This window comes from Gallinula chloropus (assembly GCF_964237585.1).
Source record: "Gallinula chloropus genome assembly, chromosome: 6".
NCBI lineage: Eukaryota > Metazoa > Chordata > Aves > Gruiformes > Rallidae > Gallinula > Gallinula chloropus.
The window spans coordinates 18,087,070-18,108,450 of NC_140091.1; the positions used below are offsets into that span (position 1 = coordinate 18,087,070).

General features: G+C 37.7%; 1 protein-coding gene across 4 annotated transcripts in view; it reads right to left on the bottom strand.

The window, feature by feature from the left end:
* Positions 1-21,381, bottom strand: part of EVI5 (ecotropic viral integration site 5) — a 65,988-nt gene that overhangs the window by 39,213 nt on the left and 5,394 nt on the right. For 3 of the 4 annotated variants that reach the window (XM_084266588.1, XM_084266586.1, XM_084266587.1), the window contains exons 3-14: positions 19,368-19,592; positions 18,612-18,686; positions 17,838-17,963; positions 16,878-17,021; positions 15,813-15,902; positions 15,610-15,707; positions 14,200-14,260; positions 12,314-12,367; positions 10,045-10,077; positions 9,341-9,487; positions 2,421-2,555; positions 165-305 (exon numbers count right to left, since the gene is read on the bottom strand). In XM_084266588.1, coding sequence (XP_084122714.1) covers positions 165-305; positions 2,421-2,555; positions 9,341-9,487; positions 10,045-10,077; positions 12,314-12,367; positions 14,200-14,260; positions 15,610-15,707; positions 15,813-15,902; positions 16,878-17,021; positions 17,838-17,963; positions 18,612-18,686; positions 19,368-19,592 — 1,329 coding nt within the window. The remainder of the gene's footprint in view (positions 1-164; positions 306-2,420; positions 2,556-9,340; positions 9,488-10,044; positions 10,078-12,313; positions 12,368-14,199; positions 14,261-15,609; positions 15,708-15,812; positions 15,903-16,877; positions 17,022-17,837; positions 17,964-18,611; positions 18,687-19,367; positions 19,593-21,381) is intronic. The other variant, XM_084266589.1, reaches the window with a different exon arrangement.

The following is a 21,381-nucleotide window of genomic DNA, read 5'->3' on the forward strand; positions in this document are numbered from 1 at the left end:
AAATAGAATATTGTTGCTGATAATGCTTGCTCTTTCCTAGTTTCACTAGTTTCTACTTGATCACTAGTTTCTACTTGATCTCTACATCTAAAAATTTCATAATCTCTTGCTTTAACATCATAGATTGAAAACAGAAATTACAAAAAGTGTATTGCTACCCATACCTGCCAGTGCTCCTCCAAATCTTTGACTTGCTGCCTTAGTTCTTTGAGACCTGTCAGAGCTTCTGCTTCTCTTAGTTTTACTGCAATCAGTTCTTCTTGTAGTCTAGCAAGATTTTCCTCATCAGGGAGAGAGCTGTTCCTCTGCAACAAGAGCCATCCTCTTACTTAAGTACTTTAGTAAAATAGTGCTTAGCAAGACCCACTCCAAGAACACAGACATGGAATTATAACTCTTATTACTAACCAAACTTTCTTGATTACCCGTAACTTGCAAAATCAAATCCCTCAAAAATCTCAGTTCCTGGACATAGGAAGTGTGAATAAGTACCTCCCAAGCACCAACTACAGAAAAAAAAAGAGGCAGTTTTAGGTATGGTGACTTCCAGATTCCCCTAGATGGTATCCCTAAATAAAGCATTATTTATGCTATTTTGCACACATCATCAGAAATATGTAGAGAAATCTGGAAGATTGAGTTAGTTGATAAAAGTAAAGCAAATGAGGAATTGAAATTACACTTTTAGACTTACAACTTTTATTTAGACTTATAGGAAATAATTTTAAGAAGCAGGTCATCTGCCCTTGAAAAGGCAAGGGTATGTAACTATCCACTATCAATATAAACAGCCTGTTAAGAAAAGGTCTTACAGATAAAAGTACATGAATGTTTATATAAAACAGATGAGGAAACAGTAGAAAGACTAAAAAGAGCTACACACAAACCAGGACAACATACAGCAGGGGTGACTGGGTAGAAGTAACACAGTAATGAATGCATAACAACAGAAGTCTGAGAGGGGGAAAAAAAACACAACAGAGGGGAAGGAAAAGAACGTAGTCTGCCTAACTACCATATGCCTACACTGAATCATTGGTCACCAAATACTCAAAGTTGAATTGTGCTTTGTCATTTTATCCTGTATTTCTCAGTAGTAATTTTCAGTAAAATCAAGTGGTTTTGTAGCTATGTAATTCTGTGACAGTAGTCAGGTTTTCTTGAGTATAAAATACATTACAACAGAACACAGCAGAGCAGTCATTAGCATCTCCATGTTTCAAAATCATGGGATCCAAGTATTAGCAAGTAGAGAAAGGTATAGGATGTGTTTGAGTTTACATCACCATCAGTAGAACTGTGCAAGTCTTTGGTTACTGAGCAGAACTCCCCCAGATTACACGACACATCATCAACAGCACTGAAGAGCTGTGTTTGTAAGGGTTTAAGGGATTTAAGTTCAGTACTTTCTCATGTTCTTAGCTTCATTGTGACAGACTGAAATACTACTGTACATCAGAGTTTGTGTGGTACACTAATTTCCTGCACTGCTACAGTTTCTTCACATCTAAGTTTTCAGTGTATACAATCTTCATGCTGATGAAAGTAGTAGTCTCTTTGAACTTTAGTAAGAGTTCAGGATCTAAGGTATTTTTCAGTGTTCACTACAGTAAAAACTACTACATCACTAGCTCATCAGACTTCCATCAAGACTCTCATATAATTAAAAAAAAAATCTTGATTCCAGTGGGTTATTCTAATTAGCAAGTAAGTTCTGGCCACATTCCTGAGTCTTTAAAATTCCCAAGCATAAATATTTTGCAAAGCCAATACTTTTTAGGTCCTGTTGTATGCTTTATGTTACATCAGTCAGTGGATTTTTCCTCCTTCCTTTTTTTTCTTTCTTTTTTCTTTTTTACAGTTAAGTTTTTCTTCAAGGAAAGGCAAACATTTGATAGTTGGTTTGAGTACAACTCAAACTCTGAAATCCGTAAATTAAGCTGGGATAGAGCCAAAAAAGCAGTAGAGATTGATACTCAAGACTGGAAGCATTCTTTCCCTGCCTGCAATGGGACTTAGTGGGAGATACTGAAGAGCAAGAGCTAGGAATGGTAGCGTGGAACTCTCTACTCCTCCCCTTCCAAGCTATTAAGTTTTGCATCACCTCAGTGCTCATTGTAAGCCTACTGCTCTTGTTGCAGGATATCATTTTCAAACAACTGATGTTTACTGTAAAAACTCCACTGGAATCCAAGTTCTCCACTGCAGTACACTTCAGGAACAGAAGAGTGATCCATTCTTCACAAACACTTCCCAGTGCAACATCTTTTTTTTCCCCTATCTTAATTTCAGGTTTGAAAAATATCTTGCTATTGTGAAAGTAGAGAAGAGAAGATTCTAGAGCAGTTATGCAAAGACTTACAGGGACTGGTATTCTGTTACTAGTGCTATTTTATACAGAGGGTCCTGGTTAGGTTTACCTTTTCCATCTCTAGAACTTTATCTTGCATCTCCTTCAAGGCACAATGGGATTCTGCTTCACTCAGCCTGGCTTGGACCAGCTCTTTTTCCAGTTGTAGCACAAAGTCTTCACTGTATCGTGAACTGCATTTATGCTACAAAGTTTGCAGAAACACATTTAGTATGAAGCACAGATGGTTTGCCAGACTTGGAGTGAAAGGTACATTCAAACACTCAACGTGAGGAATACCAGCTTAAGATCAACAGAAGTGCTTACCTCATACAAGTCCACTAACATGCCCATCCAGACTAACAGTAAAAACCTTAATGCTATGTCTCTCAAACAACTACAACTCCACACAGCCAAATGCATAAGACTAAACTGAGTACTGATGACTAACTCACACTTCTCCCATTGTCACTCAACATTCTCAAAGGAACTCTGATTACTTTGTGATAGGCAGACAAATCATCTCAGAAAGACTAGCTATTTACAAGGTTAATAATAAGTATCTCTTGATCCCTACTCACTTAAACACTGATTCAACAGAAGGCTTCCATAATCTTGGGTTTAAAATGAAGCAATGTATGCTTCAATGCACAGTCACTTTGGTTTGCCCCTTACTTCCACTCCAACCCTCAGCTTTTGTTTGCTCACACTATATAAACTCCTTCTGAGACTCTCTTCTAGGTCAAGACCTGTGGATTTATGGAAAGAACCCAGGCATAAGCAGCAGCATAGCTCCTTCTGAACAGACAGCATAAGCCCATGCTACAAAGAAATCCGGTACTTTCCATACGGGATTTACTTCAAGAACATCCCCTGCCAGGTTTGCACATTCAAACATTCGCTCACTACCAAACAGCACTTCAGAACTTAGTCACCCTTTCCAGATTTCAAGTATAGGGGAAAAAACCCACAGTTCTATTGAAGTTAATTCATCATTAACTTATTTCATGACTGTTAATTAGGCAGAATTAAAAATGTGCTCTATCCTTTCATTCACTAATGCATGGAACTGCATCTTTCAACAGACACATCCAACTGAAGGCACACTAAGCATCTGCATTCAAAAGCCCACAACTTCTTTCTCCAGTTACAAACACATTGTATTTAAGGCACTTTAAAATTACTTGAGATTCACCACAGTATCAGACTTGCTTGACAGGCCATGCCATCCTAAATCAGCATTTAAATTTTTGGTTTAGAAAAAGCCAAGCAAAGGGGGTGGGGGAGTGGTGTTGCATTGAAATCCCAAAAATCACTACTCCCTAGTTACTGTGCATGTATAACTACCCTGAAAATTAAGCCTAAGGGGAATTCCTTTAATACATCTTTGATGCCATTAAGCACATTGTGAAGAATACCATACTTGGATTCAAAGATGAAGTTTTATTCAATTAACAAAGCCATTTTAAAATCCAGATAGTATTCATTACACTAAGACACAACTATATCTCACTTTGTGTTTGCACCAAACAATTTCATTTTCCATATCTAAAAACAGTTGACAAAGTTAAGACTCTTCAGTTCCATGTGCTTCTGTTAGGGCATGACACTCCCTGTCCTTTAATACCCAAACCAAAGGCAAACAGGACAAAACAAGGATTTACAACATCACTATATGCCCAAGGAAATGGTTTTCTATATATTCTTATATTTTATACAATCCCAATTCGAAATCCACACTAACCCTAGTGTTAGAATTTATTGTATTTCTATTTCTATTTTATTGTATTTTCTCCTACAGGGAGCTATAATGGAGGGAACATACAGAAAGCATTAAAAACCAGTAGTAACTCACACAGGCAGTCACAGAGTATCCATTCAAGTGCTCATCCCACTTAACTTTGCAGTTGAACACCAAGAGAATGCTTAATGTACAAAGTTCATAGTATATTAAATACACATTTTTCCCTTATAAAATACTAAACAAATTCATATTCTTCTCAGCAATCATAGTGCCTGCTTCAGCAAGCAGGAGAAGTAGCCCTGATTTGAGCATAAGGAGAGGCTGGGTGGACCATGGTGATGCATTTCTACATTTGTTTTACACGACACAGGAGCGCAAGTAACACATGTAGCAGCACACAGAGAATAAGCAACAGCTCTTCCTTATGCCCTGGCTATTTGTAGAAGTTCATCAGAAGATACGAACAGCACCTTAAATTGACTCTGTTTCTTGTTCCCAATTCTGCTTGATACATACAGAACAAGTGCAGGGTATTTTCCTCAGGTAAGAAATCCTCTTACACCTTCCAGGAAATGGACTGAAAACAGCAGGCTTTAAGAACTGAAATATTATGGCAAAACCAGGAGGTATTAAGTACAATCTAAGTAGTCTTGAACCACAAAAATCTAACTCATGTCTGTCAATAAGTAACAGAGCTTAAGTGAAGTTGTTTATCCAGTTTCAGGCACAAGTCATGCCTTCTTTAAGTCTGTCTTTAGATTTCACCTGCTTAAGATATACACTAGGAGTACTTATCTATTTAGCTATGCCAAAGTTAAATCAAGCCTTAATAGACTGGCAAAAAAAAAATAGAGCCAAGATCAAAACAGATTTAAGAAACTATATTCACAAGTTCAAAAGGTAGGATTTCTGCTCACTATAAAAACAGAGCACATGATTTAAATATTTTGATATATAAAAGTAACAAGTTTATAGTCAAAACACTGGTTGAAAACTACTTTAAGACAGCCTTTGTAGCAAAAACCTGCTTTTATATATTTGCTTTATGACCAGATTTTCAGGCACCAGCCAAATACTGTAACTACAGTAACCCTACTTCTTGGCTGTGTTGAAAGACATATGTAATTAAGTGCTAAACATGTAGTTCCACAGCCATTTACTCCTGAAAGTAGTAAGTCCTTGCTTTGTGTCACACAGATTTATATTCCCCAACTTTTCTTAAAAATCTCAGAAATAATAAAAAGTCTCAGGCTGACAAAACTATTTCTAGTATTATTTTGGCTGATGACATATTAAGTGTAATTACAGAACACTTTTCCTTGCTCTATACTGAAGGGCAGATTGCTTAGTTACTGCCAAGCTAACTTTGTTTACACATTTAAGTACTTACTGTACAGAAATTATAGACTATTTTTATCTTTTGGTTTTTGGTTGCAAATCAGAACATAAAAGAGTTGCTTTACAATAAAGTGAAGCCTTCCATATGGCTGTAGGCCCCATTTACAAACATATATTAACTCTTAATTATTCAGTCATTTTAGTATTAGTTCCTGAAAAGAAACTATGCATTATGGAGCTGCTGTAACAATAGCTACATACATGGCTACAAATTATGTTGCAAAATGCACATCCTGCCATCTGAATGTTTAGTCCACTAAAATTCTATCTCCATGTAATACAATTGAAGAACCTTCTTCAAAATAAGATGAAGCAATTTTAGCTTGAACTGACTCATTTCTCAAATTCAATTTTCAAGCATTCAGACTGATAAACTGCGTAATCATAGAAAATTAAGAGTGTCACTGGGACAGAGGTTTGTATTCTGGAGTTGTATTTACCTGGCAGAAAAAAATTATTCACTATTATACATCCAGCAAAGACCAGAGAAAAAACCCTTCAGCAGATAATTATCAGGAAAAGGTTAGAACAGGCTGATTACTCTCACCCCTACCTCCTCAAATACCAGCACTCTTAGCATGCCCCCCAAAAAAGCCTTATGTATCGTCATAAGTCAGGCAGTCAAGAACTTTCTCTATGCAGTTCTTGATTTACTAGCAGTATGAGAAATCATATTCCTCTTAATCCTGATTACCCACCACATCCAGAAGCCTTCAGCAAGTTTCTGTATTTAAATATTAGATATACTCAAGACCCATTAGTTCCATTCTCTTCAAAAACATTCAGGCAAATGTTTATGTAGCTGAAGCACTGAGCCACAAGAGCTCTTCAGAAGGTTGTTAGCTTTAGAACTTCTTTTCTTGGTTATCAATACAAGCAGCACACAGACGGGCGTTGGTCTCTTCGCCCAAGTGGCGGGTGACAGGATGAGGGGGAATGACCACAATCTGCACCAGGGCAGGTTCAGATTAGACATTAGGAAAAGAAATTCTTCACTGAAGGGGTTATTGGCCATTGGAACAGGCTGCCCAGGGAGGTGGCCGAATCACTGACCCTGGATGTATGTAAAAGACAGGTAGACAAGGTGCTTAGTGGTATAGTTTAGTAGAGGACAGGTGTGATCTTCTCCAACCTATGATTCTGTGATAAAACATTGTTTTTAAAGGCTTACACTGACAGACTTGCAATAAGATGTAAAAGCTTGCAAAGTTCAAGTCTCCGATTCAAACTTCATTATTTTCCACTTATTTTCCCTTCCAAATGACAAACTATATTAAGCAATATGTAGAATGCACCTAATATCATTTATGTGAATTATCATTAGCATTACTTCTCCCAGATGACCTGAAAATACTGTAGCAGACATTCCTTTCACTAAGAAACAAGGGTGAGACTCTACACTAGTACAAAGTCATTCTGGTTCAGTTAAAATTTTTCTATAAATACTGCAGCACAGGCAAATTGAAGTTGCATGTGATTTGGGCTTCTGGTGTTAGGCTGGAGTCAAAAGAATACTCCTCTACCTACAAAGAAGTGCTGCAATTGAGAATTTCTTCACATACGTATCCTGTAGGCACCTTCAATACCTACACCTTGAAGCCATCCATCCTGCACCAACAAATCTCAGAGCAGACAGAATAAGCCCTAGATTATATTTATATACAAATGCATATTTTATTCTTACAAAGGATCTGTTAGCCTTCTCAGAAATACTATGGCTTAGATATTTTTGCTACCAACAAAACAAACGATTTACAAGCAGAGGCAGGTCGTGTTTTGTTTTTTAAAATCCCTCAGTGTTGTTAAGGAGCAGCCACAAGTATTCATAGGTAGTTGTTTTCATACATTCCTATTCAGAAATTCATAGCTGAACTTCAGTTTCTATCATCCCTAAACAGAAAACTCAAGATTTGAAAAATATATATACTATAATGTGTAAGCTACATGCTGTATTGTTACATAAGTACAAATAAACTATGTAGCTGTAAGTTCACTGTGCAATCGTTTTTGCCAATCATAAGCAAAAATGAAATAACTGGAGGAAAAAAACCCAAGATGACAAATATTCACACATAATACTGAATAATATTGGCAGAATAGAGCTATTGGCATTAAAAATGCCAAAATTCAGAAGAAATCCACAGATTTCCACAAGGTGGTGCCATAAGTGCACCCAGCTCATCACGTTTGTTGCTTCTAATTTTCACACTTGGAAATAAAAGTTAAAATCATGTTCACTTACAGATTTTACTAAAGCAGCAGAGCCTAGGAAAGTACTAATTGAAACCATCTTAACACTGTCAGCACATTCCCAAACTTCTTCAGATGGTTCTCAAAACCACAGTGTTATTCTTTACACTTCAATCTTAGCCATGATGGCTTCCCCACCATGGATACTTGATAAGGTCCCCAGCATAATAAGCACGAGCTTTTAAAGTCGTATTACCCATCCATTAACTAACAAATACAGCATTTTAGTCTCAGCTTGTAACTGAGTACAGGTAACATGGATGCCTACGAAAATAATTCCAAAAGCACGTGTGCTGTTGTAATCATACAGTGAAAAGGCAGCTACCCAAGGCTATAAATATATATATATTTTTTGCACTTGGAAGATTACAACACACCTACATTTTTGAAAGCATCACTATAACATCCCTATCTTCTAATTACTTATTTTTCCCCTTAAAGAAATGGAAGTTAAATAAAAAGCAACATCAGAGCATTAGATTATAATGTTACAGAATAATTCCTTGCAGCTATTCTACACTGAAATGCAGTCTGCACAGACATAATAAACTATTCCTATAATGTTGTGTTTAAGTTACGATTTCTTTTCAGTCTTACAGTAAATCTCATCTCTACTTTCTGTGGTGACATACAAGTATTTTTCCAGAGCCTCAGTGGAAGATGTGTAAAACCAACTGCTACGTTGCCTGTGGGGGACACGGTCAACAGCTGCAGTATGCTTTAGTTCTACCAAGTTGTATTTCAGAAACCTGAAATGCCCATGCCTTCAGACAAGTACTTAGATAACATGAGCATATTCTTATCAACACTGGTAGTGCAGTTTATTCAGCAAGTAAAGACTGCTGAAAGCACTTCCCTCCCTCTCTGAGAAGATACTTTGTAAGTGGTCTGAATCATTGCACATGGTATTACCTGAAACTCACAGTACATACATACATAGAACTACATACAGCTGCTAAAAGCTATTTTCCTGCTCTGCCTGCACAGAAACCCACACCCTTTAGAAGTTCTGAGTTCCAAACTCCAGCAATACCCTTCTAATTTTACAAGCAAATTTAAGCATGCTAGGAAGAGTATGCAGTTACACAGAAGAAACATTAACATAGAAGAGTGACTTGAATGAGAAGCTAGATCAAGGCATTATGAATCAACTCTCAAATCTGAGTATTCAGCATGCCACAGGTTGCAGTGGCTAGATTCTTATCACTAAGAGCTACCACGGGTTTTGTGTGGTGCTTTGTCAGTATTTCTTTGGTGTGGTGGGTTTTGGGGTTGGGATTTTTTTTGTTGCTGTTGGTTTTTTGGCTTGGTGTTTTGTTGTTGGGTTGTTTGGGGGTTTGTTTGGTTGTTGATTTTAACAATATTCATTTTAATAAGTTGTTGATTTAAGTTTTTAGTAACTGACACCTATCCAGGGTTACAAGTCTCATCTATCAGTAACAGACAGAAATATTCTTTAGACCAATTTCTGTAATTTTAAGAATGCAAAACACAGTGAACAACGATTCACAAGGACAGCACAGCGACCATGTCATGATGAGGAAAAATGAACACAAGTGAGTGAAGAAGATGAGATGACATGCTGCCAGGCTCCTTACCCATTGCTGCTGCTGCTGGAGCTCCCTGATGGTATTCTCAGCTTGCTCCAGTTTAGTAGTGGCCTCATCACTCTGCTGTTTGATGGTGGCCAGCTCCCGTTTTATGAGGTAGTTTTCCTCAGCCTCCTGGGCCCTTGTCACTTGTCCCTTAGGACATAATTTATTTTTCTTTTAAGCAATTGAGGACAAAATCCAAGAAAGGCTGCCTTTGTGATGCTTAGTCACTTATTTCATCAGATTGGTTTTGCAAACAGCATAGAGTACAATTGGTAGAAATTTTAGGACAAACAGTACTGAACAGCTGCTTTAGTACTTTATTAGGAGTTCAGCATCCACTTCGCAAGCACCATTGTGTACTTGCATTCAATAAAATTCCCTTCATGCAATATTACTCAGTTGCACATGCACAGATTAAGTTCCTAATATTCAATTTCAGTGTTAATACAGTGTAGAATCCATTTGTCATTGGAATTTGTACCAAAAAAATTACATTGGGTTAGGAAAAAATACTACAGCGTGCAAGTATTGGGTTTATATATTTTTAGTAAATTAAATATATTTCTAGCAAGAGATTAGCTCTATTTTTATTCCAAATCAGCCAGGCAGGGATAGAGTACAGCATGCAACTATGCATGCATTAAAGCAGTTTGTAGGGTTTTCAGAGTAAGGAGAGAATCATACAGGAAAAGACTAAAAGACTATACCTGTATCAATCTATCTGCCAAGGAAGCACTTTCCTACAAAGGAAAAATTCAGATAGGAATAAGGAAGAGAAAAACCAAAACACAAAGGGGTGGTAATAGTGACAAAAAAGACAATAGCTGAGAGAAAGAAAATGCCCAAATTCTACCCATTTTCTGTATAAACCCTTTTTGCAAAATTAACAACTTTTCCTATAAATTAAGGCAACTCAGCCTGAAGGCCCAAGCAGCAGCCTCTTCCGTAGGAGATGCACCACAGTCCACCTTTGATACAAGAAGGTCTCAAAGCCAGATTTCCATAACGCTTAAAATTCACCTACAGGAGACTGGGTAGTTTCCAATGGCTTGCTTCCCTAATTGACATTATCTGATGCATCCATCTACTAGGTTGTAAGACACGGGCTACAGACTGTCCACAACATGAAAGGAAGGCATAATTTGAGCACAAAGGAGACTCCACTAAGCACTGAGGCATTCATGCAGAACTAAAGCTTCCAGAAAGATTGAGGCAGGAAAGATAAATGGTGCAAACTGACAGACACAAATAGAAAACTTCCACTATGACTTCTAATACTTTGTATTACTGAACTCTTTCAGAAATTCACTTGAGCAGTTCATGGATTCTCTTCTCTTACCAAAGATTTGCAAGAAATAAATTTTCATTTACATGCACTGACAAGGACTACACTCCCTCCCCCACAAGTTACAAGCTTAAATTATACCACCTCACCCTTCAAAGTATTCAAATTTTGCAGATTTGACAACAGAAAATAGATCCACTCCGAGGCTACCTTTGTCCTTGGAACTTTTATTAAAATTGAAGTTAAACCCAATGAGAGCTGTTACTTAGAAGTTGAAGCAAGAGGCTTGTTGTTAAGCTACACCAAGGAAATCACAACTAAACCATGTAAGTTAGGATAAAGAAAAAATATTTTAATGTAAGCTTCCAATAGAATGTTCATTCACACTTTGTTTTTCAGATGCAGTGATGATGATGATGATGATCTTTCAAAATACTTATTACAGCTATTTCTCCATTTTGAACTGTTCTAATTCTGGTCAGAATGGGATAGTCTGCAAGTTAATTCTGAAATTTTAAGTATGGAATTTGCAAAAGCACCAGTGTCTGGCAGTTCAGCACAGACTTTCTAGTGAAGTGAAACAAAACAGAAAACTAAACCCCTCTGCTTGCAGACACCTGCAAGTAAAAGCAGGATACTTCTAGAAATTTGACAGGAGCATCGAAGTGACTCACTACACCTTCAAACTTTAGAAGACTGTACTCGTTTCAGTTCATTTTACAGCACTTCAATATTAGAAACAGAGATGTTTATAAAACTGTATTTTTGTTCACAATTTTCACATGTCCTCATTATGGCATTCTTTTTCAGAAATCAATTGGAATTTGACACAGATTAACTGCTTTGCTACACAACTTAATGGATTTACCATCTGACTTGTGACAGTTGCTATTGGTGGTTAAGATGGACAAGAACATACTCATTCTAGAGCTGAGCAGCTCAGATGTAATCTGTCAGGGAGGCATGATGCCCTAGTACAGAGAAGGCCACTGGAGAAGAGTGCCTGTGCATTGGCAGTGTACTGACAAGTTACCATACATACTAAAGTTACAATCAGTTACAAAGAAGCCTAAAACTCTATTCCACACTAAATCTGTAAGAAAGTCTCAAGAAATATTCTCTCCCTGCCCCCAACCTCCACAGACCCAAAATTGCTACAAAAATTCAAAACTATCTAAAACAATTTAAGAGCAGCAGACTTCCTGTACTGAATGTGAATGGCTGCACCAACACCCCTGTATTCGCTAGTGATGGAATAACCTGCTCTCCTCTCCTCCTCTCTCTGGTTATTGGAAGGTCTGTCATTTTGCTCCTATGTAAAAACACCCAGCAACTTCAGATTTTCAACAGTGTGGATTCTCTCACAATAACCTCTTTTCCACCCCAGCAGTCCATTATTTCACGTAGTCTTCTGCACTTTGAACAGACGCTTCTAGTTCAGAAAGAAAACAGTACAGCAAAAGTTGAGGATGTCAAAATATTAGATTTCATATTCACCAAGAGCCAGCTACAACAGCCTTAAACATCTATAAGCACTGACCCTACTGCTTTGTTCTTGCCATGCTATTTCAGTACTGTTAGTAAACACAGAAACCTCTAAATCATAATTCTGAGATTTCCATTTCATATAAAATTACTATCCATTTAAGCATAAATTAACACAGGTTAGGTCTAATCACAGAGATACTTACTTTTTCTAATGTTTCGATACGCTGCTTCAGGAGTCTGTTTTCAGTCCGTAACCTCTGGAAGGTAAACAGAGAAATCAAATTTGGAACAAGCTATGGATCAGAAGTCTGATAAAAAGCCAAGCCAAGTAACAACTTTATCTCATCACACCTATGAAAATCAATACAAATGCAAGCATAATTGGTGACCTGTTAAACATCCTTCTAATGTACTCAACTCAGATGAGTTTAAACACCTTATACAAAGATGAGAAGTTCTGTGTCATACAAAAGTGTCAGTGTTGCACTGAAGGAAAGTGGTATGTCTGCAAGTGGCCACAGGGTGCAACCACACATTAGACTAGACAACCTCCTCTTCAGAAACAGAGCTGGACCCAGCCTTTGTGGTTAGGGGACATGAAAGTGCACTCCCTGCATTAGGACAGGCTAAAGAGATAGCTACAAGGCTTCCTTCCTTTTTCTCCCAGTAATTTATCATAAGCTACATAATATTTAAGCTGTAAGGTTATACTGAGAATTGTTTGCCTCAGGTGCCCCAGAAATCAGATAGTACTGAATTGCTTAGTTTACCCATGCATTTCTTATAGATTTTCACATCCAGATACAAGAGACCTGTTTCTGTAAGAAGAGAGCTGTGGCTATCAGCTCAGTATTGCTTTATTCCACCAGGTTAAAAAGCAGACTCAACGAGCTTGTTTCTCCATCTCCCTAAAACAGCACAGCTTTGCAGCCAGAGAGAACAAGTCAGAAACAATTTGTATAAGGTCCCAAAGCAGGGCCTAGGAACAGACACATTGGGATTGTTGGGGTTTGTTGTTGTTTGCCTGGTTTTGGGAGTGGGGAGGAAGTTTGGGAGAAGGAAGGACTCTGAAATAAGTTCAAATACTAGAATTTAAAGTTACAGTCATCTCAAATTATTTTATTTTGTCCTAGAGCTCTCTTGAAAGAGCTGCCATTTGAGTCCTGCAAATCTTTTGATTTGAGATGCCTTTGTAGCAGGTCCTGTAACTGCCCCGCCACCTGTTACAACAATAGTACACTGCCTGAAAGAGCTTGCAACACCTTTGTGCTCCCAGGTCCATGTCACTGAATTTTTCTGAAGAACTTCAAACCCAATACTGAAAGACAAGCTGATTAGCAGTGGACAGGAAGAACTAGGGCTCTAAGCTCAGCTCTCTAAGTTTTATATACTACACTTGCCCATCATTTCTCCCACTGCTTTTTCTTGTGGAACTGCCTGAAAACATGACACAAGGAAACAAATTCAGATCAAAAACCATGCTATGAAAAAGACTGGAGAAGGGAAAAAGCAGCAAGAGCCTATTTATGTCACAAAAGCAAGAAGAGGTAGTGATTAAGCACATATAGGAAGTAGGTCAGTTAGTAAAAGGGAAACTAACTGCATTAGCATGGTGGGGTTTTTCCAGCTTATGCATCAACTGCAGAAACTCCAAAAGAAAAAGTGACTGCAGACAGAAAACATTTCATCTGGGGTTCAATGCATAAGAAAAATTAGTGTCTCAAAATTCATTCATAAGCCACTTGACTGCATTTTGATAAACTCCATCTTAACATACATCTCCTCTTTGGGACATCTACATGTAAACCAGCATATTCTGAACTTCTGATAAATGAGGCCACCTGTAATCAAGCTTTAATAAGCAGAAAACTGTTAAAATTAAGTAGAGTGGATATCTATAAGAGATTTTTCTTTAGAAGTCCACCAGAAGTCTCATTAATCTCATTATGTGTCACTTATGAACTGACATTCCACATGCAAGTGCTGAAAGAAAAGACTCTGGGGGGCCTCAGTTACATGCCCTGATACGTTTAACCTTATGTCTAGGAGTTCACCTGATCCATAAATAAGTTTGGTGAGTCTCTCTTACTTTAATTTCAACTTGTTCCTCCATTTCTTTTGTCTTTATTGTAGTGTATTCCTTTTCTAACCTAAAAACCAGAAATAGTACATTGTGATTAGAGAAACTGTGGATAACTTACTTATTGATATAATATTTAACAACAACAGAACTGAGATACAGATTACTGACATTTCCTCTGTTTAAGGGCCACTCCAAATGCACTCCTGCAAATATTTAGACTGGACATTAAATTGAAAGAAAGACATCTGTAGATATGAACAGACTGTGAACCATCACTCCTGGAGCATGGGTGCTCGCTTGTATATATTTACAGTGGCAATGATTTGGAGCTACTCTGTAATAACCATTCAAAGTAGTAATAAAATAATAAACTCAAATTCAACCAAAAGAAAACAGAACTTGTAAAGCCTGGAAGGTAGAAAGATGCAAAGAGATTTGAGACAAATTTACTACATAAAACCACTTTGGCCCCTCTCCAGCAAGCCACAGAATTGTCCCAATTGAAAATGGTGGCAGCAAGAAAAATTGAGATGAGCAATGCCTCTACAGGAGGCAACCAAGGAAGTTTAGACTGGCAATGGTGGGATTTCAAACTACATACATTTATTTTTCCAAAAGCTTTGTTACTGCTTCTGGTTTAGAGCAGATTGCTCACTTCACAGCACAGTCCACTGACAAGAAGGACTGGCAAATTCAACTTGAAGGACCCCAGTGCAACCAGTAGCACAAGAACAGTGAATGTACAACACATTACAAGCAGCTGGAGAACCACCAAATTTCACTCTGGAAAAAGCACAATATGTGCAGCCTGACATATCAACACATTAAATTATCGAAGGCAGAAAAGAGAACACATGCAACTAACCTTAAATAAAGAGTAAGCAATATTACACTCAATTTCAAACCCCAAGTGAAAGCTATTTTACCATTATCAAACAGTATAAACTTTCGTTTATTTATGAACAGCACTAAACTTGACCATACATGCAGTTTAACACTGTGAAAACTTTTCCAGTTACTGAGAACTGATGTCTTAAGAATTCAGGCCGGATCATAAAGTTTGGTTTCCTTTCTCTGTTTCTCTTCCATGAAACCAAACAATCCCTCCCCCTAGAAATGCCCCCATACTACTCTTCCCATTCAGACCCTGTTTACAGCAGTTCCCCATAACTCAAAGCTTTCTTCAAAAGCTTTTTAGGTTATTTTTATAAATGATATACAGCTTTATTATATTTAAAAGTAGCAAATACTGCTTTAGAATAATTTTCTTACTGACAGAACTGCTTATAGTATAGAACACCAGCAAATTTAATGATGGACAACTCAAAGTAAAATACTGAATAGCTAGTTTTAAAGATAAACAAACAGTAGCTCTTAGTAACAGAATAATCTATTTTCTCAAAATGTTATACCTACTTTTTCATCTTTTTTGCATTGTATTTGACTTGGTAAGATGCTTGGATTAATTTGTCTGGACCACTGTCAAACTGATGTGGAATGACCTTTTGAAAGTGCTAAAAGCAATCAGAGCACAAGATTACATATAATTAATAGCTGCAAGGAAATACACACACATTACACATTTCAGACATCTCTTACAGTCACTACGTTCAATTTACCTGTAACATTCCTTCCATGTCGAGCTGCAGTAATTCTGCTTGGTTCATCTGAAGTACTGCTAAACCTACTCGAAACACTATTTCTAAACCCTGGAAACACAAGTGAAGAAATACCCAACAATTACTTGTGGCATGGTCAACAGTGCAGAATGATTCTATTTCACATCGGAAATCTCACCTAGTTTTTCAAACAAGAAAAAGGACTACTAAAAAAAAAAAAAACTCTCAAGAAATTGTTTCTGGGTTTCTTACTTTGTCCCAGCAAAAAGTCTGGCTATTTGTCCCATGGCCAGAAAACCCCCCAGACAGGCTCCCACTGAAGTGGCCTTCTCTATGTCAGTTTTATCAACTACTTCAAATTTATCTAGACCACAAAACCAATCCAAGTGCTACTCAAAAAACCTGTTTTAAAATTTCAGACATGGTACACAGTTAAACTGTTTAAACATATAAAAGGGAATGTCTCACACAGTATGTACTGCCTTGGACATTGAGCGTAAGCTTGAAGTTTCCACCTTTGAGTTACTACTCTCTAAAAGATGATGGCAGAAAAAGCAAAAATGGACCATAAGCTTTGGTATGTTACCGCTTACAATCACAAAGTGGTCTAATTCTAAACACAAGTTGGTGTCTGTGATAGTGACAATGAAGAATTCTATACATTACTTGGGCTACTGTTCATCATGAGGATAAATAGAAGATACTAACAGTCCCTCTTCTTGGTCTCCATAAGCCCACAGAGCTTCCACTTTGGCTTAAAAGCATCATTACTTTCCAGCCCAAATCACTGGAATACTGAGAAATCGATGTCCCCATGGTACGCAGTGCTGTTGCACTGCATCCACAACTGACAGATCTGCTTGCATACAGTTCCCACATTCAAAGATTTAGTTGCTCTTCCTTAAAAAGTTACATAGACCTATACCCCTACAAAATAATTTGGTAAGCATAAGGACTAAAATATTTGGGCTGGAGTTTTGTCCATCATAATGAACTTACACCACTACCTAAATAACTGCTTTTAACAGCTACTCTTGACAGAGAACATGAGTATTGAGTAGTTACCTCAGACATAAAGATATCAAATATTCTTGTTGCAATTGGTAGTGGAAAAGTTGTAAGGAATATAGTTAAAAACCATGATGAAGCATACATAGAAGTGTGGAAACTCTGAGACTGAAAGTGCACATAAAGTTCTGGAAGATGCTCCTGGAAAGGAAGGGGAAGACAAAAACGTACATTGAGCTTCTGCTGGTAGTTTTAACGTGCCCATGTTTTGACAAATTTTGAAAGAAGTTATGGAAATAATTGCTATTTAGTACAGACAGCATCTTCTTAACCCAAGACTAGGAAAGATTTTACTCATTATTAAAGGTCATGCAACAGAGATCCCAATATAGAATGCTCTACAGCAGTTGAGAGCTGTGCTTTGCAGGGTACAACAGCTTTCTTTTATGCTCAGGAAGTGTAACAAACTCGTAAATCCCTATGTCACATCTAGAGCGGGCTACAAAAAAAGCCTAGAAGGCCTCTGGCCACATTCTAGAGCTTCTGTCTTATTTGCTACATAACACCCCACCCCATCACCACGTTAGGAACTGGACCACAAAGCAAAGCTATTTTTCTCTATCAGCCTGACCAGGAAGAAAGAAAAAATTGTTCTCTGCCCCACATCTGAACACAATTTTAGTTCTACAAAAGGATATCTCCCAGTTTCCTTGTTTGGTTTTTTTTTTTTAAGTATTTATACACTGCCTATGAAGACATTCACTTTCAAAATCTTTCAACAGAATCAGACATTGATTGCTTAATCTGCAGCAATACAAATCCTCATGCCTCAGTGTTTAGAACCACTCACTGCCTGCCAAGGTATGAAGTAGATCACAGGCCTTTACTGCAGGAGTTCTGAAACAAGCTACTGCCAAGAAAAGAGCCTGTTAACCAACACACATGCCTGCTCTTGAACTGCAGCTCCCAAGTTCTGCATTAACAGTTACCAGAAAGGAAGTCTGATAGAGGATGTACCTGTATCATGCATTCAAACTGGTACATACAAAGGCCCAGCTCAGCCATGCTTGGTTTGAAGAGTTCTCGCAGTCTGTAATCTTGCATTAACTTCACGAACACACAGAACGCCTCCTCTTCTGGCATCTACAGTAGAAGTACAAAAGCACATTCAAAACTCCAGACATATCAAAGTAAGTGCCTGGGAAGGCTGAAGTCTCAGTTGGGTTTTGCATGTGCACACATGGTGGGGTTCTTTTGGGTTTGCTTTCGGTGGGGGTTTGTTTTGGTTGTTGGTTGGTTATGGGGAGAGGGTTTGAGAGTTTTATAGCCAACTCCTGCAATGAACTTTTACGTATCAAGTGATTTCTAAACTGAAATGGAGATCTGCAAGTTTCTTATAATACACCCTACTTCGTCATACAACAAAAGCAGTAACACAAAGGCAGCTTTAAGATTATCAAATCAACTGTGAATTTGCATTTGAACTCTGAGTAGGTTCACGTAACAGAATTGAAATGAGAAGTCCATCAATGGTTGAGATAAAATTCACCAAAATAGCCTGCAAGTCCACAATCCTACCTTAGCTCTGAGAAACAGAAGTATTCTCCCAAAGACAGTCACTTCTTGGCAAACAGAACCACAGAGAATAAGTCTCATTTGATTTGCTGCCCTTGACAATTCATCATAACAAAGTAATGGAGAAGTATAAGAATTCCCAATAAAGCACCATGATGTGTTACACTGTCTAACATGGATTTTTAAAGGTTCACATATTTTTAGTATGATGTTTACCTGCATAAGCAGTAATCCAACTATAAAAGCACTTCCTTGGCAGTATCCAACCTCACGATCCACCAAAGAATAAGCCTGGGAAATAAAGTTTTAAGACTCTCAGTAATTAAAACCTCATTATAAATAAAAAGTAATCATAGTTCATGCTGTTATTTTGCTAACAATTTACTTGTCCTCTCCCAAATCCAGAGAGAACAGTCAAAGGGTTTAGTTGGATATTGTAGTTACTACCTGCTGCTACAGAGTGTGAACCCCATTCTGACAGCTACTGAGTTTTAGCTAAGGCATAGGTGAAAGAGACATGCAGTTTTCAACTACAGCATCTTTGTTCTAAACTTACAGGAGTTAGCAATATTTGGAAACTTGCCAACCTCTGTTGAAACTAGGTTGCATGGAATAGTCTGTCTTTAAGTTCAAGCTGTAGTACCATGAGGACAGAATAACTCAAACTTAATTTTATGGTGGCACTCTTGTGCTCAGGCACTGTTGCAACTGCACTTTAGGTTGTCCCTGCCATTTGCTGCTACCACTTGCAGGTTCAGAAGCACTAGAAAACTACACACGAGCTCCAACTGGTAGCATTCTGATCTTGGTTACTTTACCTCATGGCACACTTCACTCCATTACACTAGCAGCAGTTAGCACGTGACTGCTCTAATGCAAACTTGGTAAGTTTTTAAATCTTAGAGAGTAAACCCATTAACTCCAGGAATACCATCTTGGAAACTGGAACATCATTTGTTAAAGCTGACTCACCTTCATTACATTGAACAACACCTCCTGTCCAAGGCTGTCTTTTTCTTTAAAAAAATCATGTTCAGGGTATGTTCTGGCAATGTCCCTTCTTATTAATTTCTCACAAGGAGATGTCATTTTCAAGAGCTCTGAATACTGATCCTTAATTGGCATGCTTTGAGCACTGCATAAGAGCTGCCAAACAATTGCTCTGAAATGATGAGGTATCCCTTTTCGAACTAGCTCCTAGAACACAAAAATAGGACAAATTCATTTATATTTCATGAACTATAAACATAAACCTAAAGAATTAAATACTTCAATATATTAGAGTTCCTCATAACTTCAGAGAATATCTAATCATGTCACAAACGAATCATAGTTTATGATGTGCAAGCTTCAATTTCAGCACAATATTGTCTGGTAACAAAAGCGAGGCGTTAGAATAAGTTTAGTGGCTAAATTAACTAATGCAATTAGTCCCCTATTCATGGTTAGTTGAATATTTCATTTTTAAAATAGCTTCTTTTAAAGAACTCCCATGAGCCAGAACTTTATATAGTTATTTTTTAGTTTCACAAAAGATTACTGAACACCTCAATTGCATCTGTAGTGATTGAGATAGTTTTTAATTGGTGATTTCTTTGATTTCAAAGGCATGTAAATGACAAAGAGGAACAAACTGCAGCACAGGCAACTGCAACAAAAAAACGCTGCACAGTACCACACCAGAAGTTAGACAAACTTGACAAGTTGTGTCTAACTCTGGGACATCAGTATTTACAAGTTATCTTTTAAGAAAGGATTTAAATTCCATTTTAGACACTGGATCAACAAAACACTAAGTTTACGACTACCAAATGAACTAAATTTACATTATCTTCACTAAAAAAAATCAGCTTTGTATCACATAATTCAAACCTTCCCCGGTCAATAGATCTAAGAACCAGGTACTTGTCTTTTCAGAAAGCACAAAATACAGTAGTCTTGTTGCTTGAGCTGAAAACAGAGGAAAAAAGCATGAGTCAGGAAATCTATAGCCTTAGTTGTACTTTCTGCCTCTAGGATCAGTCTGACCTAGAAGATTCTCTCTTCAAGACACGAGTTCCTTTAGTAACTTTTTATACTTGAAGAATAGGTACCAAGTGTCAGGTCTCCTAAGGAGAAGCTTCTCTCACTGGGATTTTTTCCTGAAGCCACAGTAATCTGTTCTGTAGAGCTTCTTTTTCCTGTTCATTCCAAGTATTGCCCCTACCTCTCTAAAGTAAGATAAATTAACGAACAGAGATAGATTTGAAGAGACTCCTGCTTTCAAGTTTTGTTTTTGTTAAGCTTGAACTCTGCTACTGCAATTCTGCATCGCTAACCTCAACCTTCTAATATCCCTAAACTCCCCAGCCTTCTTCAGAACCACCCCAGTTAATGCCACTCCAACTATATGGCCCATCTACAACAAAGTTAAAACACCTCGAGTTATTTCCTAACAGATTTCCAAGACAACAACCCTAACACATCAGCTCTCCACATGTATCCAGCTATCAATTGTCAGCAAGACTATCAGGCTGCAGAAATCCTGAGGGCTACAACAAAGTGGTTTCTTGCCTTAAGTTACCATGCACCTGCTTGGCTAAATAATAGGGTTAATACCTCCAAGAATCCTAAAGGAACAGCACGAAAACACACCTAACTAAGCAGCACTAAAACAGTGCTATTCTACACAGTATGATGCACACCAAAAAGCTGGACTTGAGGTGTCCTTCAGAACCCCTCCAGAAACAGGAAGCAGGCTCTGAAGTGGATCATAAGACATAGTGATGTGTTCCATCCTGTCTGCAGGAAGGTACATACACCTATGTCTAAAACTTAAAGAACTTCAGATATCTAATAACTTAAGACCAGCTTTTACAGCCCAAAGATTCCTACGCTGCTGAAGTCATACCTACAGGCACAATCGGGAAATGGGTACGGGTACTCTGGTATTCCATGGTAAATGCAGAATGACACAGTTCAGGCTGACTTTCCACAAACAAACAAA